Raw genomic sequence first — 14,267 nt, 5'->3', positions numbered from 1 at the left:
GGGCAGCTGTGGGATCAGTACTGATATAGGGGGAGTATTAATGAAATATTCATATTTTGTATTGAATAAAATAAGAATAAATTAAGTACTGTTTTCAAAATAGAGCACATTTCTGGAAAAAGGATAGCTGATATATATATATATATATATATATATATATACACACACACACACACACATCTAAATTTGAATTCACACATTGCTCTCAGGGAACTTGGTCCTAGACTGCTCATAGCCACTCCTCTTGCTCATGCCACATTCCTTTAGTCTTAAATACTCCATCATGTGATTTAGATTAAGATACTGTTTCTAAAAGGAATTGTGGCATTTTCTCTTGGTCTTTGTGCCACAATTTACTGAGTCTACGATGTAACAAGTCCCACGCTTACAGTAATACTAAGAGCAGTCCGCTGCATTATATACACTTTTCCATCCATTATTGGGACCTCAATCAATTAGCAAAATAGTGAATAATACTAAACAATACTTTGCTATAGGCAGCAGGATTCCGACATTACTTTTTACATATCGACTGTAAGTAGTCATATCGACATTCAGTCATCTGTTTGGGTGGTATGGCTAAGACTTTAAGACCCTCAATTCTCTCATTATGAATACACCAAACTAATCTCTTTTAGCTGTCAAAGGCTAAATTGATCCCAGTGTCACATTACTGCAACTGAAAAGGTCAACCTAACAGCTTGGAAAATGTTACTATTAACTAAAAACACTCAGATGAACTCATGTACACAGTAACTTTTACATAAAAGTCACAAACAAGCAGAACTTTGCAATATGTCTGCCAGTGTAACTTTTTTTGAGGTTTGAGGAAGTCATCTGAAATGGCAGATGGCACGATATGAGGCTATTCAATTACATATTTCAGTGAAAAAAGAAATCATTTTAATTGTACTCATTTAATGGCGCAAGTTTTACTTATTAAAAATTGTAGCCTATATTATAATACTTTAAGTGCTATAAAAGCAGAAAAAGACCCACTTCGTATTATTAGCAACTGTAAGTGCTTTATCAACCACAATACTGTATGTGTTCGCTGCTGTAGAGTATTTCATTCAAATGTTACTTTGAAAAAAGGCTTTTGGAGGCAGTTTAGAGCCAAATTGTTCTCATCAGTGCCGAAAACTACAGCCACACTGGAACTCAAAGTTTGTAAGGGGCATGTAAGAGAGACTTTCACAAAGCAGGTCATTTTCATTAAAAGCAAGACCATGCTGGCTAACGTCTTTACAAGCTGTCCAATATAAAATAGAACAGTAACTGCACTCAGGATACAAAACTGACTAAATAAAGAATGTCCACATCGGCTAGTAAAAGTACGGTAAAAGACATCATGCAGTCTTGTTTGATAAATACAATTTGACTAAAACGTCGGATTCATTTTGATATTTTACAAAATAAACAAACTCTTTTTAATGACTTTTGGACTGTAATGTACTTTGAGTCATAAACTACATCTGTTTCACAGTTACAGTAACAATAATGCCTTTATAGAAGTGTGTAAAAGTGCTGTTTAAAAGATGATATATAACATACAATATCCTTCACTGCACAGTTAATTTGCCACTGTTGACTGCCAGGAGATGCCAAGCATGTTGCAGCTGATTTCCCATAGTTTTTGGGCCAAGTCATCGTCAGAAGCTGCCCTCGAACACCTTGCAGGAGCGCAGTCACTGTCAGGGACAGAGAATGACCATTACACAGTGTGCTGCATTTCTGTAAATGTGTGTATAAAAATAAAAATCATCAGCTATAAAGACAGCAGGTAGTAATACAGAGCAGCATGAAGTCTGCACTCTGAAAGCTCTTATAACAAATTGTAGGTTGGCTGAAATACTGTGTGTACCTGAAGTACCCTCCACTCTGGCTGTCCAGGCCTGACTCCACAGCACAGTAGATGGTGGTCTGTGCTCCCTCCAGTGTTGTCTTGGTGAAAATCCTGAAGATCTTCACTGCCAACTGGATACACTGGTGCTGGTGCCTCCACAGGTCAGACTGCACCACCCCCGGGTGCAGAGAGAACACGCTCACCCCTGTACCTGCAACACGTATACAGGCACCTACCCAGTCACCCACACATACTGTGTATTTATGTCAACAAATGCAAACAAGCATGTCCACATTATTAACATTTGCATACTCTGCTCCGATTTTGCATACAATTTACACATATTTCTCTGCAAAATATGCTTCTTTTTCAAACAGTAGCTGTATCACTGACTGAGTAAAGTGAAAAAAACAAAATAGCCATATTAGCCATAGTACTTTTTTTTCCTTTCTCTTTAATGTTGTCTTCTGTTTGTTTTTGAGTTAAAATTCTAATGGACATGGCCCGTAAGAAAAATAAAGACCAAAGGATTGAGTCAACAAAATGGCTAATTTCCAAATAAAGTCTGTTTTATATGTAATTGCTGCACTTCCTCAGAATGAGACAATTAAATTAGAACAAACACTTGCGCAAGCTATCCAGTGTGAAAGTAATGGTAAGCCTGAACTTGTTTACAAGTCAGTCAGTCTGTTCTTATGTAAAACTGAATACAGTGCTGCCTTTTCTGATTCACCTTTCTTAGCAACAACTGCAAAGTATCTTGTGTGCTTATGGCATGCACCGTCTCACCTCACCTTGTAACCGTTTGGCAAGTAAGCGTGCGAAGAGGACGTTAGCCAACTTGCTCTGCCCATAGGCCTTCATGGTATCGTAACTCCTTTCACTGTTGATGTCATCCAGTCGAAGGCCGGTCCAGGTGTGGGCCACTGATGCCACAACGACAATACGGGCAGGAGCTGAACGCTTGATGAGGTCCAGCAGCAGGTAAGTCAACAGGAAGTGACCTGAGGAAAGTCATGAGACACACACACTTTCAGGCTATTGTCTCACACTACTCAAACAAACATCACTACACCACACTGTGATGGTATTTTTAAAACTTTAACAGCCAAACACATATTCTTATCATTATCAACTCAAATCTGAAGGTGTCATACTGCCAGCCAAAAACACACATTTGGAAAAGCAACTCATAAAACAGCCTAAATAACCTACTTTGTCATTAAAAAGAGCTGAGAAAGAGAAAGTTGGAGCTGCTGAAGAGGTACCCCTCTGTGAGACATTACCACCGACAAGATGCTATGTAGATTCTTTAAACTCTTGGTATGTTTCTTATGTACAAACAAACGTACTGTCTCTGGTCTTCTGGCATGTGTTGTGTTTTTGTAGTTCTGAACAGAGAGCTCCTGTAAAGTGCTCTATACACACATCTTTTAAATTGTGGCAATATCAATTTTAGCTTTATCAATAACACTGAAGTGATTTTTATTTTTACAGTACTGCTATGTCTTTGTCACCTTCTGTTTCTTCCTCTGTGGTGGTCTTTGTCTCTCTCTGAATGTATGTAATTTAGTATGTGATGTTCTTGTGATTCCATGGAAACTGATTTCTGCTCAGGGTCCACTTACACAATGCCACTGCCCTAAGCATTCACATGTGAACTCTGTGAAGGACACTTAACAGTATTTTTGCTTTCCATACTATTGTTCTCTATTTCCTGTTTTACTCTTGTTCTAACCAGAGTTTGTCATTCTTTAAAGTGCATGTAAAGCATGTTTGTGAATGTATAGGTATATATTTAAATATGTGTTTGCATGTGTGTGACTGTGTGTCTGCCCATGTGTTAGTGTAGGTGTGTGGGTGACCATGTTCGAGTACAGCCTGTTCTCTCTGTCAGCCTGTGATAAAAATACCAGCGAGGAAAATATCATTTGGAAGGAAGCCTTTCTTCAATACTGGGAAAATACTGATAGCTTGAAGAAAACAGTAACTCTAGTCCATTTTCCTGACTTACATGTTTGTTGTACATGTAGCTTGATAACACCACCATATATGGATTCAAATATTGTTACCTTCCTTAGTAGGAAAATGCCTTCTGTCACTATATAATGATATTATTAAATCACTCAAAGACAAGACTTCCAACTGTTTATGTTACAACAATTACCAAGACTGAGCGGTCTCTCTTTCATTTATCCAACATAATCACTTCACTGCATGTTATGAGAGAGACTGCAACTTCCAGTACGACTTACCCAAATGATTAACACCTAACTGCATTTCAAACCCATCAGCAGTGTTGGAGTAGGGACACATCATGACGCCTGCATTGTTTATCAGGATATTCACTTGTTTCTCCTCTGAAAAGAACATCCCACACAAACAGAAAGAGAAGGAAGAGTTAGTAATAATTCACTTGTTTCTCCTCTGAAAAGAACATCCCACACAAACCCAGAAAGAGAAGGAAGAGTTAGTAATAATTTCCCAGATGTTAGATAAATGGCCTAAATACAGTTGCCTCTCATTAACCCACGCGCACACACACATCAATGGTGGCAGAGCTGCTGTGCAAAGCAATGGCCCAACAATCAGGAGACATTTTAAGTGTCTTGCTCACAGAGAAGTGGACTTGAGGAGCCAGGGGATCGAACCAAAAACCGTTCTATCGATGAAGATAGTAATAGTTACTTTCCTACCTTTGTTGATGAGTTCAGCAAACACTCGGATGGACTTGGTGTCAGAGAGATCCAGTTTCCTGATGACCACATTCTCATTTCCCGTGTCTTCCAAAATGTCCGCCCGGGCTTCCTCTGCCCTCTCCAGGTCTCTGCACGCCATGACGATGCGAGCGCCTGAAAAACAAGGGCCGAAGGTCACAACTTATGATAATAGCGCCATGTTCTCCCCATTCCACACTACTTTTTTCCTACCAAAGTCTGGAGAAACACAGCTCAAGTGAAACTTTAAACTACTCCTAGGTATTATACTGTGTTATACTAATGGCTAAATATAAACTTGACAGTGATATATTAAGGCAAATATTCTACACACAAGAGGTTTGAAACCTTTAAAGTTCCCAAACTTTGCTCATTTTCAGGCACACAAAGCTGTCAATCAAGGAGGAAGTACGTACATCTCTCAGTGCACTTTTGACCACCCTTTAATGTTCTCTAACCTCTTACTCAGCATCTGATTTAGCCAGCTGCTCCACTCACACACAAGACCCTCTCAACTGTGTCATTCTCATTCGCCTCTGATGCAAATTACGATGCATTCTCCTTAATGAGCCCAGAACACACACACACACTCTCTCTAACCCACGAAGAAACACACAAACATGCATGCATGCCCACACTAAGTAACAAATAGAGAGACAATTCCCCCACCACTACACACACACACACACAAATAGCTGCTGTGCCCACCAATTAAGGAAGAGGAGAGCCATTAATCAGTTGGAGTGTAGCGTCTGTATCCCATCACAGTGTCTTTGTTCCCCCCCCCTGCTGTTCCCATGTGGGAAAACCCAATTGTTCCCACATTTCCCAGGCCAAGTTCACTCAATTAAATAAAAAGTAAACAAACAATGACAATGGAAGGTTATACTGAGTCAAGTTAAAGATCATCCAGCAAATGATTACACAGTCTCATGCATGCATATATGATGTCCGTATGCAAATAAGGACAAAATGTACATAATGACTTAAGTCAAACCTGATCATATTCTGTATATTCTGATTCAATAATATGCAAATTTCACTTTGTAAACATGGTAAATGAATGTTATAACTAAACATTGAGATACAGTTTGGTTGTGATACAGTGCCCCAAGGAAGAACCTTCGGTTATGAATCCTCCCAAATCTAATCATGTTGCCATCATGTCATTACATAATCCCATTTATTGAAATGTAATTTATTTATTTTTGACAGGGAACTCTCCAGAAGCAAGGACCACAATATTATTATTTCCCTCATGCAGTAATGATTCTTTTCGTCCTGTCTTTCTCTTGTCACTTTGGATTTCTCACATTGTTCTGTATTTATATTTATTTTATCTGTTACTGTAAAATTCACTACTGGATGGAAATAAGAGTCCTGGTTGCCCTTTTATTTACAAAAATAAAACACACACATGCACTCACACATGCACAGTGCTTGTTTTAAAAAAAAAAAAAAAGAGGAGGAAGATACCATGCTGAGCCTTTCAAGTGCAAACAAATGAAACAACGGAAACACGTATGCAGAACCACTTTTCATATTATTTTGCATTTGTGTGTGTGTGTGTGTGTGTGTGTGTGTGTGCGTGTGTGTACTGCTGGGTGTACCCTCAAATCTCTCTTTGTTGCCTGTCTGGCTAAGGGGGGCAGTGGGCAGATTCTCACAATGCTCCCTCTGTCCTCTTAATGCATTGCCTGTCTTCCATCACTGCCATTTGTCTTTCACTTGGATTGGTGAAGTGTTAAGCAAGATGCTCATTTTGGTAATGTCTTTTCCGTCTGCCCTTTATTTTGGTCTTGGAATATGTAAGAGGTTAAGTTATGCTGAGGCTATAAAATCACTTGATACAGCCTGATAGTCCCACCAAAACATAACACAGCATAGCCACATCGAATAAGCAAACAAGTAGGATTAAACCTGAGTCTGTGGAGGTCTGAGGACAAAGATCACGCTTTATAGCTTTAAACCACCCAAAGCATTAGGGGTGCTTAAATCCAGGGAATGTGTTAGTCAAAGTTTGAAAGTCAAGTACAAATGACAGAAAAAAATGCAAAGAGGCAGGTTAACACATTAATGCAAGTGAGCCAGAAATAGACTGAGCCCTAGAATGTTTTATATACATACATATGTATATATATAATATTCTATGACTGAGACAGATGGAGAGAGACACACAGCTGGACAGACCAGCCTGAACATCACCTCTTCTTGCCAGGTCCCTGGCTGTTTCTTTTCCAATTCCAGTGTTGGCTCCTGTGATGATGACTGTTTTCCCATCTAACCTCTCCACAGATGACCAACGGTTACAGCAAACACTCCTGAACAACATACAACAATCACAGAAAATACAAACAATAAATGAAAATAGTTCCATTCATAATAACTAATATGTATACGTGTCCAATCCCCGTCTACTTTGTCTATTCAGAAACGTGATCCTTAGTGGAATTTTCCACAGAAGTGTAGACATTTGGAAATATGTTAACAGGAAAATCAAGCATGCTAAACATGATCCATAAATTGTCGATTAAACTGACTCTTTTACTAAAATGTGGACTTTGTTTTACATTTAAGCACATATGTTTATTTTCTGTATCCTGTACAAATAACAGGTGGTCTGTATCTCTATTCAGTGATTATGATAAGGCTATTATATGAGAATACCTGGCTTTTTTCCTGTATGAATGAAAGAAAATATTCAGTCACAAAGACACAGATTCACAGGAGCAAAAAACAATAAACACTTACCAAGCAAAGAAATACGTCCAAAATCGACGCTAATTAAACATTTTACACAGGTCTAATCTGCCCAATTCGATGTCACGGTGAAATGTAATCTCCTTAAAATTACTAACATTCCTATTACGCCACCAACCTAATCTTTGCTGTTTTATTACGGTTGTGTATTTTTCCTACCTGCAGAACATTCTTCCTCAAGACCAACAGATTCCCACCTCAGGACCAGTGAGCCACTTCAGCAAGAAATTAATTTACCTCCTTCAGTCCTTCCAACAGCTCGTCAAATCATGTCGTGCTTGTCATCCTCTGCCTACCCCGCCCCGTTTGTCATGACAAACCCACGGCTGGGCCAATCAGGAGCGAGCTGACGCATAATTGATTCGCAAGTTGCAGACTGTTTAACAGCCGGCCCCTGCTGCCGGAAAGACTCAAGTTACTGGCTGACTTGACCCAAGAGAGTGGAAGGAAATCTATTCTGTCAAAAGAATTGAGTTCGACGAGATCGAATTACCTACTAGAAGAAGAGGTAGACTAGTCTACTACATTTGTAGTAATTTATTATGCATTCACCTGTAGCATGCTTTTATCATGATAAGATCCTGAATGTCCGAAAGGTCCCATTAAGGCCCTTACAAAGACTTTTTTAAGTAGCCTACTTTGTACTAAACTGTACTATGACTTTGTAATGACATTTTATGTGTCATACTATACTATAACTTTGCATGAATATTTATATGGCATACTATACCTACAACTTTTTTGTATCACATACTATATTTCTATGGCTTTTTTGCAAAATATTATGACTTTCTTGCACTTGTTTAGTACTACTTTTTATGACTACATGACATACTACACTATAAGTTTTTATGAATTACGAAATATTATAACGTACTATAATATGACTATTTTTCGACATACTATAAAAATACTTTTTATTACTTTTTTCGACATATATTGACATGCTATGATATACTATATTATACTGTGACTTTTTTCGACGTACTATAGTATTACTTTTTATAAAATTTTTCGACATACTACACTATGATTTTATGACTTTTTTTGACATACTACTCTATGACTTTTTAATGATTTATTTCAACATACTATACTATTACTTTTTTCGACATACTACACTGTGACTTTTTTATGATTTTTTCAACATACTATACTATGACTTTTTTATGATTTTGTTCGACATACTATATTATTACTTTTTCCAAGACATTTTTTGACATACTATACTATGACTGTTTTCAACATACTGTACTCTGACTTTTTATAATTTTTCTCGACACACTATACTATAACTTGTTCTTTAGCTTAGTCTCTTAGAAGACTGGTTAGGGTGTCTAAGGTTGGGAGTTTGATTCCCATCAGACCTTAATTCGGAGGAAAGTGAAACTATACTAGGACTGTTTTATGACTTTTACAACATACTATACTAGGACTTTTATATGATTTTTTTCGACATACTATACTATGACCCTTTTTGATATACTATACCATGACCCTTTTTATAACTTTTTTCGACATACAGTAGTATGACTTGTTATTTAGCTCTGTCTGCTAGAAGATATGGTTGGGGTGTTCTAGGTTGGGAGTTTAATTCCCATCAAGTGCAAATTATATTTTAAGTCACATGTCCAGAGAAAAAGTCACACTATACTATGACTTTATTCAACATACTATAGTATGCATTTTTTATGACTTTATTTGACACACTATACTATGACTTTTTTTATGAATATTTTCATCATACAATACTATGACTTTTTTGGACATACTATACTAGGACTTTTTTATGACTTTTTTGACATTCTATACTATGACTTTTTTTGACATTCTATACTATGACATTTTTTGAACATACTATACTATGACATTTTTTGACATACTATACTATGACTTTTACAAGACTTTTTTCAACATACAATACTGTGACTTTTTTCTTTCCTTTTTTATTGAATTTAAACAAAAACAAGAGAACACAATTTACAGTCACAGAAACATAAAACACAGAAACATATAAACAATCATAACAATACAATCACCACATGCAACAGAAACACACAGGGAGGTAGACATTTGCAGGTATAAATAAGCATTTTATAATTAGTTAGGTCCAGTGCAGATTATTGTTGACCATTCACTGTGAGTCTTTTATGATTTTTTTCGACATACTATACTATGACTTTTTCAAGACTTTTTTCGACGTACAATGCTATGACTTGTGCTTCCGCTCAGTCTGTTAGAAGACTTGTGTGGGTCTCATAGGTTGGAAGATTGAATCCTGTCAAGTGTTAAAAAACTTTTAAGTCACATATAACCTTTTATGACTATTTTCAACTATGACATTTTTATGGATTTCTTCGACATACAGTAGTAGGACTCCTTCCTTAGCTCACTCTGTTAGAAAACTGGTTGGGGTGTCTTAGGTTGGGAGTTTAATTCCCATCAAGAGCTAATTTATTTTAAGTCACAGAGAAAAAGTCAAATTTTATACTATGACTTTATATGACTATTTTCGACATACTATACTATGACTGTTTTAGACTTACTATACTATGACTTTTTAAAGACTTTTTTTGACACACTATAAGACTTTTTTTGTACATACTATTCTATGACTTTTGTATGACTTTTTTGGAAATACTATACTATGACTTTTGCATGACTTTTTTTCGACATACATGACTTTTGTATGACTTTTTTTGTATCGACGTACTATACTATGATTTTTTCGAGACCTTTTTCGAGATACTGACTGTTTTTGACGTACTATACTATGACTATTTTCAACTATACTATGACTTTTTTATGATTTTTTCCGACATACTGTACTATGACTTTTTTTGACATACTATACTATGACTTTTTTCAACATACTATACTATGACTTTTTTATGACTTCTTCGACGCAATATACCATGACTTTTTCAATATACTACACTATGACTTTTGTATGACTTTTTTTTGACATACCATAACATAACTGTTTTTGACATACTATACTATGACTGTTTCAAGACTTTTTTCGAGATACTGACTGTTTTTGACATACTCTACTATGACTTTTTTCGACATACTATACTATGACTTTTGCATGACTTTTTTTCGACATACTATACTATGACTGTTTTCGACGTACTTTACTATGATTTTTTTAAAGATTCTTTTCGACATACTATACTATAACTGTTTTCGACGAACTATACTATGACTTTTGTGTGACTATTTTCAACTATACTATGACTTTTTTATGATTTTTTCCAACATACTATACTATGACTTTTTTTGACATACTATACTAGGACTTTTTTATGACTTCTTCGATGCAATATACCATGACTTTTTCAATATATTACACTATGACTTTTGTATGACTTTTTTTGACATACCATACTATAACTTTTTTTGACTACACTATGACTTTTTCAAGACTTTTTTCGAGATACTGACTGTTTTTGACATACTCTACTATGACTTTTTTGGACATACTATACTATGACTTTTGTATGACTATTTTCGACATACTATACTATGAGTTTTCAATTACATACTTAATGTGATTTTTTTCGACATACTATACTATAACTGTTTTCGTCGTACTATACCATAACTTTTGTGTAACTATTTTCAACTATACTATGACTTTTTTTATGATTTTTTCCAACATACTATACTATGACTTTTTTCAACATACTATTCTATCACTTTTTTCAACATACTATACTATGACTGTTTTAGTCGTACTATACTAGGACATTTTTATGACTTCTTCGACGCAATATACCATGACTTTTTCAATATACTATACTATGACTTTTGTATGACTTTTTTTGACATACCATAACTTTTTTTGACATACTATACTTTGACATTTTCAACATACTATACTATGATTTCTTTCGACATAGTACACTATGACTTTTCAAGACTTTTATCGACATACTATACTATGACTTTTCGACATATACTATGACTTTTTTGACATAGTACACTATGACTTTTTCAAAACTTATTTTAGAGATACTATACTATGACTGTTTTCGACATACTCTACTTTGACTTTTTGGACATACTATACTAGGACTTTTTTATGACTTTTTTCGACATACTATACCATGACTTTGTTTTCGATATACTATACTATGACTTTTTTTTACTAACACTTTTTTCTTTCCTTTGTCTTTTTTATTGATTATAAACAACAAAAACAAATCATACCAAGAGATCACAATTTACAGTCACAGAAACAATCATAACAATACAATCACTACATGTAACAAAAACACACAGGGTGGTAGATATTTGCAGGTATAAATAAAATAAAATGACCTTTTTTCGATTTTTTTCGACATACTATATTATGATACTATACTATGACCTTTTTATGATTTTTTCGACATACTATACTATGACTTTTTTCGACATACTATACTGTGACTTTTTTATGATCTTTTTCGACATATTATATGACTTTTTTCCAGAGATGGGAAGTAACGAAGTACAAATACTTCGTTACTGTACTTAAGTAGATTTTTCGGATATTTCTACTTTACTTTACTATTTTTTTTTGTGGCGACTTTTTACTTTTACTCCTTACATTTTAACACGAATATCGGTACTTTCTACTCCTTACATTTTAAAAATTGTCTCGTTACTTTAGTTTTGTACAAGAGGTCGTAATGTCGGAGAATAGCGCGGACACGCGCCTCACCGGAACGGCGAGCGGCGGGCGCCACACAAAAAAAAGTGAGAAAAAAAGAAAGAGAGACTGCTGTCCGGAGGATAATCAGTTGAGATCGTGTGTGTGCGTCCTTGAGAACTGTAAGTCGTATAACTTATGTTGTCAGTTAATGTAAGCCTGTTGTTGTATTGGTCTATAGTTCCTGCACAGTTAAAGTAGGTTAGCTAGTGATTTAGTTGTTTGTGTTTTTCACCTGTTAGCTAGGTTTCACGTTGCTACACGCAACGTCATTCTCAAGCATCAAAAGAGAGAAGTTGTCCGTGTTTTACAGACACACCTGGGGGGGGGGGGGAGTTTGAAACCAACATCAGCTTTAAATACGGTCCTAATCTAGTCCTCACTAGCAAGTTTCAAATAATTTCACTGGAGTTACCGTTATTACTTTTCACGTGATCAATACCGAATTCAATCTAATTGGATGGGAATATACTGTAGGCTACGTTGCATGTAACGCACCACTACAAGACGACTCGACAGATTCGGCCGCATTCTGCATTCATTTGCGGCAAATAATTGCAGCATGATGGTGGTAACGTTAGCACTATTAGTATGGACGGCGACATGATTGAAAATGAAGAAAACCGAGATCCCAGAGATTAGGCAGACAAGCAGCAAGACGTTCCCAATCATCCCTGGCCTTATCTGAGAGAGATGTTTGAGATAGGCTAGGAGGCGTCAAGTATGACTCCTGGCCAATGTGCTGTGTAACTCTAAAAGTATGGGGAACTTCTTAATTAATCTATGTTTAGTAATTCATATTGTATCCTTTATTTTCTTTCTATATTTGAGCACACACACATACATGTAGATTCCTTTAAATGTTAAGGGGACGATTAAAAAAGAGAAACTGGATCTGTGAATTCTCACAGAATCACAATTGAATTCATATCTTGCTACTCAGTCAGAATCTTATTAAGCTGGAGTCCCAGTCTCTGTCACAATAATCATATACAGTATGTGATGTTTGGCAGACATCCATTTAAAATGTAGACAATGGCATATAAAGAGCCTGGTTTTTATGTCCACTGAAGTTTCTCATCTTGCACTCTAGTAACGTGTGTGGTCCAGGTAGCTTTGCATAAAAAGTGGTTGTCATTCGCAAGGCTACTTTTACTTTTATACTTTAAGTACATTTCAAAGCCTGTACTTTGTTACTTTTACTTAAGTAAAGAAGTTAAATCAGTACTTCTACTTTTACCAGAGTATTTTTTAACACAAGTATCTGTACTTCTACTTAAGTACGGGAAGTGAGTACTTTTGCCATCTCTGCTTTTTTCGACATACTATACTATGACTTTTTTCGACTTACTATACTATGACCTTTTTATGACTTTTTTTCCACACACTACATCATGACATTTTTCAACATACTGTACTATGACTTCGACATAACTTACTATGACTATGTTTTACATACTATACCATAACTTTTTCATGACTTTTTTCAATATACTATTCTGTGACTTTTTTTATGATTTTTTCAACACACTATACAGTGACTTTTTTTTTTACATAATATACTATGACTTTTTTATGACTTTTTTCAACATACTTTGACTTCTTTATGATTTGTTCGACATCAATTTTGACTTTTTAAATTTTTTCGACATACTATACTAGTCTGGTGGAACAGGCTCAGATGCTCCAATACCTTCTCCCAGATGGCAGGAGGCTGAAGAGGCTGTATGAGGGGTAGCTGAGGTCACCCACAATGCTGGTTGCTTTGCTTTTTTCGACATACTATATACTTTTTTTACATACTATACCATGACTTTTTTATAACTTTTTTCGACATGCAGTAATATGACTTGTTAATTGGCTCTGTCTGCTAGAATATATGGTTGGGGTGTTTTAGGTTGGGAGTTTGATTCCCATCAAGTGCAAATTATTATTTTATTTTTATATTATTTTGACATACTATACTATGACTTTTTTCGACATACTATACCATGACTTTTTTTTCGATATACTATACTATGACTTTCGTATGACTATTTTTGACATACTATACTATGACTTTTCGACATATACTATGACTTTTTTTGACATAGAACATTATGACTTTTTCAAGACTTTTATCGACATACTCTACTATGACTTTTTCAAGACTTTTTTCGAGATACTGACTGTTTTTGACATACTCTACTATGACTGTTTTCAACATACTATACTATGACTTTTTCAAGACTTTTTTGACATACTATTC

At 35.6% G+C, this 14,267-nt stretch overlaps 1 protein-coding gene across 1 annotated transcript; it reads right to left on the bottom strand.

The window, feature by feature from the left end:
- Positions 1-898: 898 nt before the first annotated feature.
- On the bottom strand, positions 899-7,614 carry LOC120552208 (retinol dehydrogenase 12-like). The gene is made up of 7 exons (XM_039790041.1): positions 7,483-7,614; positions 6,769-6,884; positions 4,543-4,698; positions 4,102-4,206; positions 2,641-2,850; positions 1,865-2,057; positions 899-1,691 (listed from the first exon to the last, which is right to left on the bottom strand). The coding sequence occupies exons 1-7, from the start codon at positions 7,491-7,493 to the stop codon at positions 1,574-1,576; spliced, it is 909 nt and encodes a 302-aa protein (XP_039645975.1). The 5' UTR covers positions 7,494-7,614; the 3' UTR covers positions 899-1,573.
- Positions 7,615-14,267: the final 6,653 nt, after the last annotated feature.

Source organism: Perca fluviatilis, chromosome 22 (genome assembly GCF_010015445.1).
Source record: "Perca fluviatilis chromosome 22, GENO_Pfluv_1.0, whole genome shotgun sequence".
NCBI classification, from domain to species: domain Eukaryota; kingdom Metazoa; phylum Chordata; class Actinopteri; order Perciformes; family Percidae; genus Perca; species Perca fluviatilis.
Note: the sequence above shows the minus strand (reverse complement) of the source record. Positions and strands in the feature narration are given on the sequence as shown.

Excerpts from the sequence above, each read along its gene's own strand:
- LOC120552208 (XM_039790041.1), bottom strand. Across the intron at positions 2,851-4,101 it reads GTTAGGTGTTAATCATTTGG|GTCACTTCCTGTTGACTTAC; the intron begins GTAAGTCGTACT and ends GACTTTCCTCAG. Across the intron at positions 2,058-2,640 it reads ACTTGCCAAACGGTTACAAG|GTACAGGGGTGAGCGTGTTC; the intron begins GTGAGGTGAGAC and ends TACGTGTTGCAG.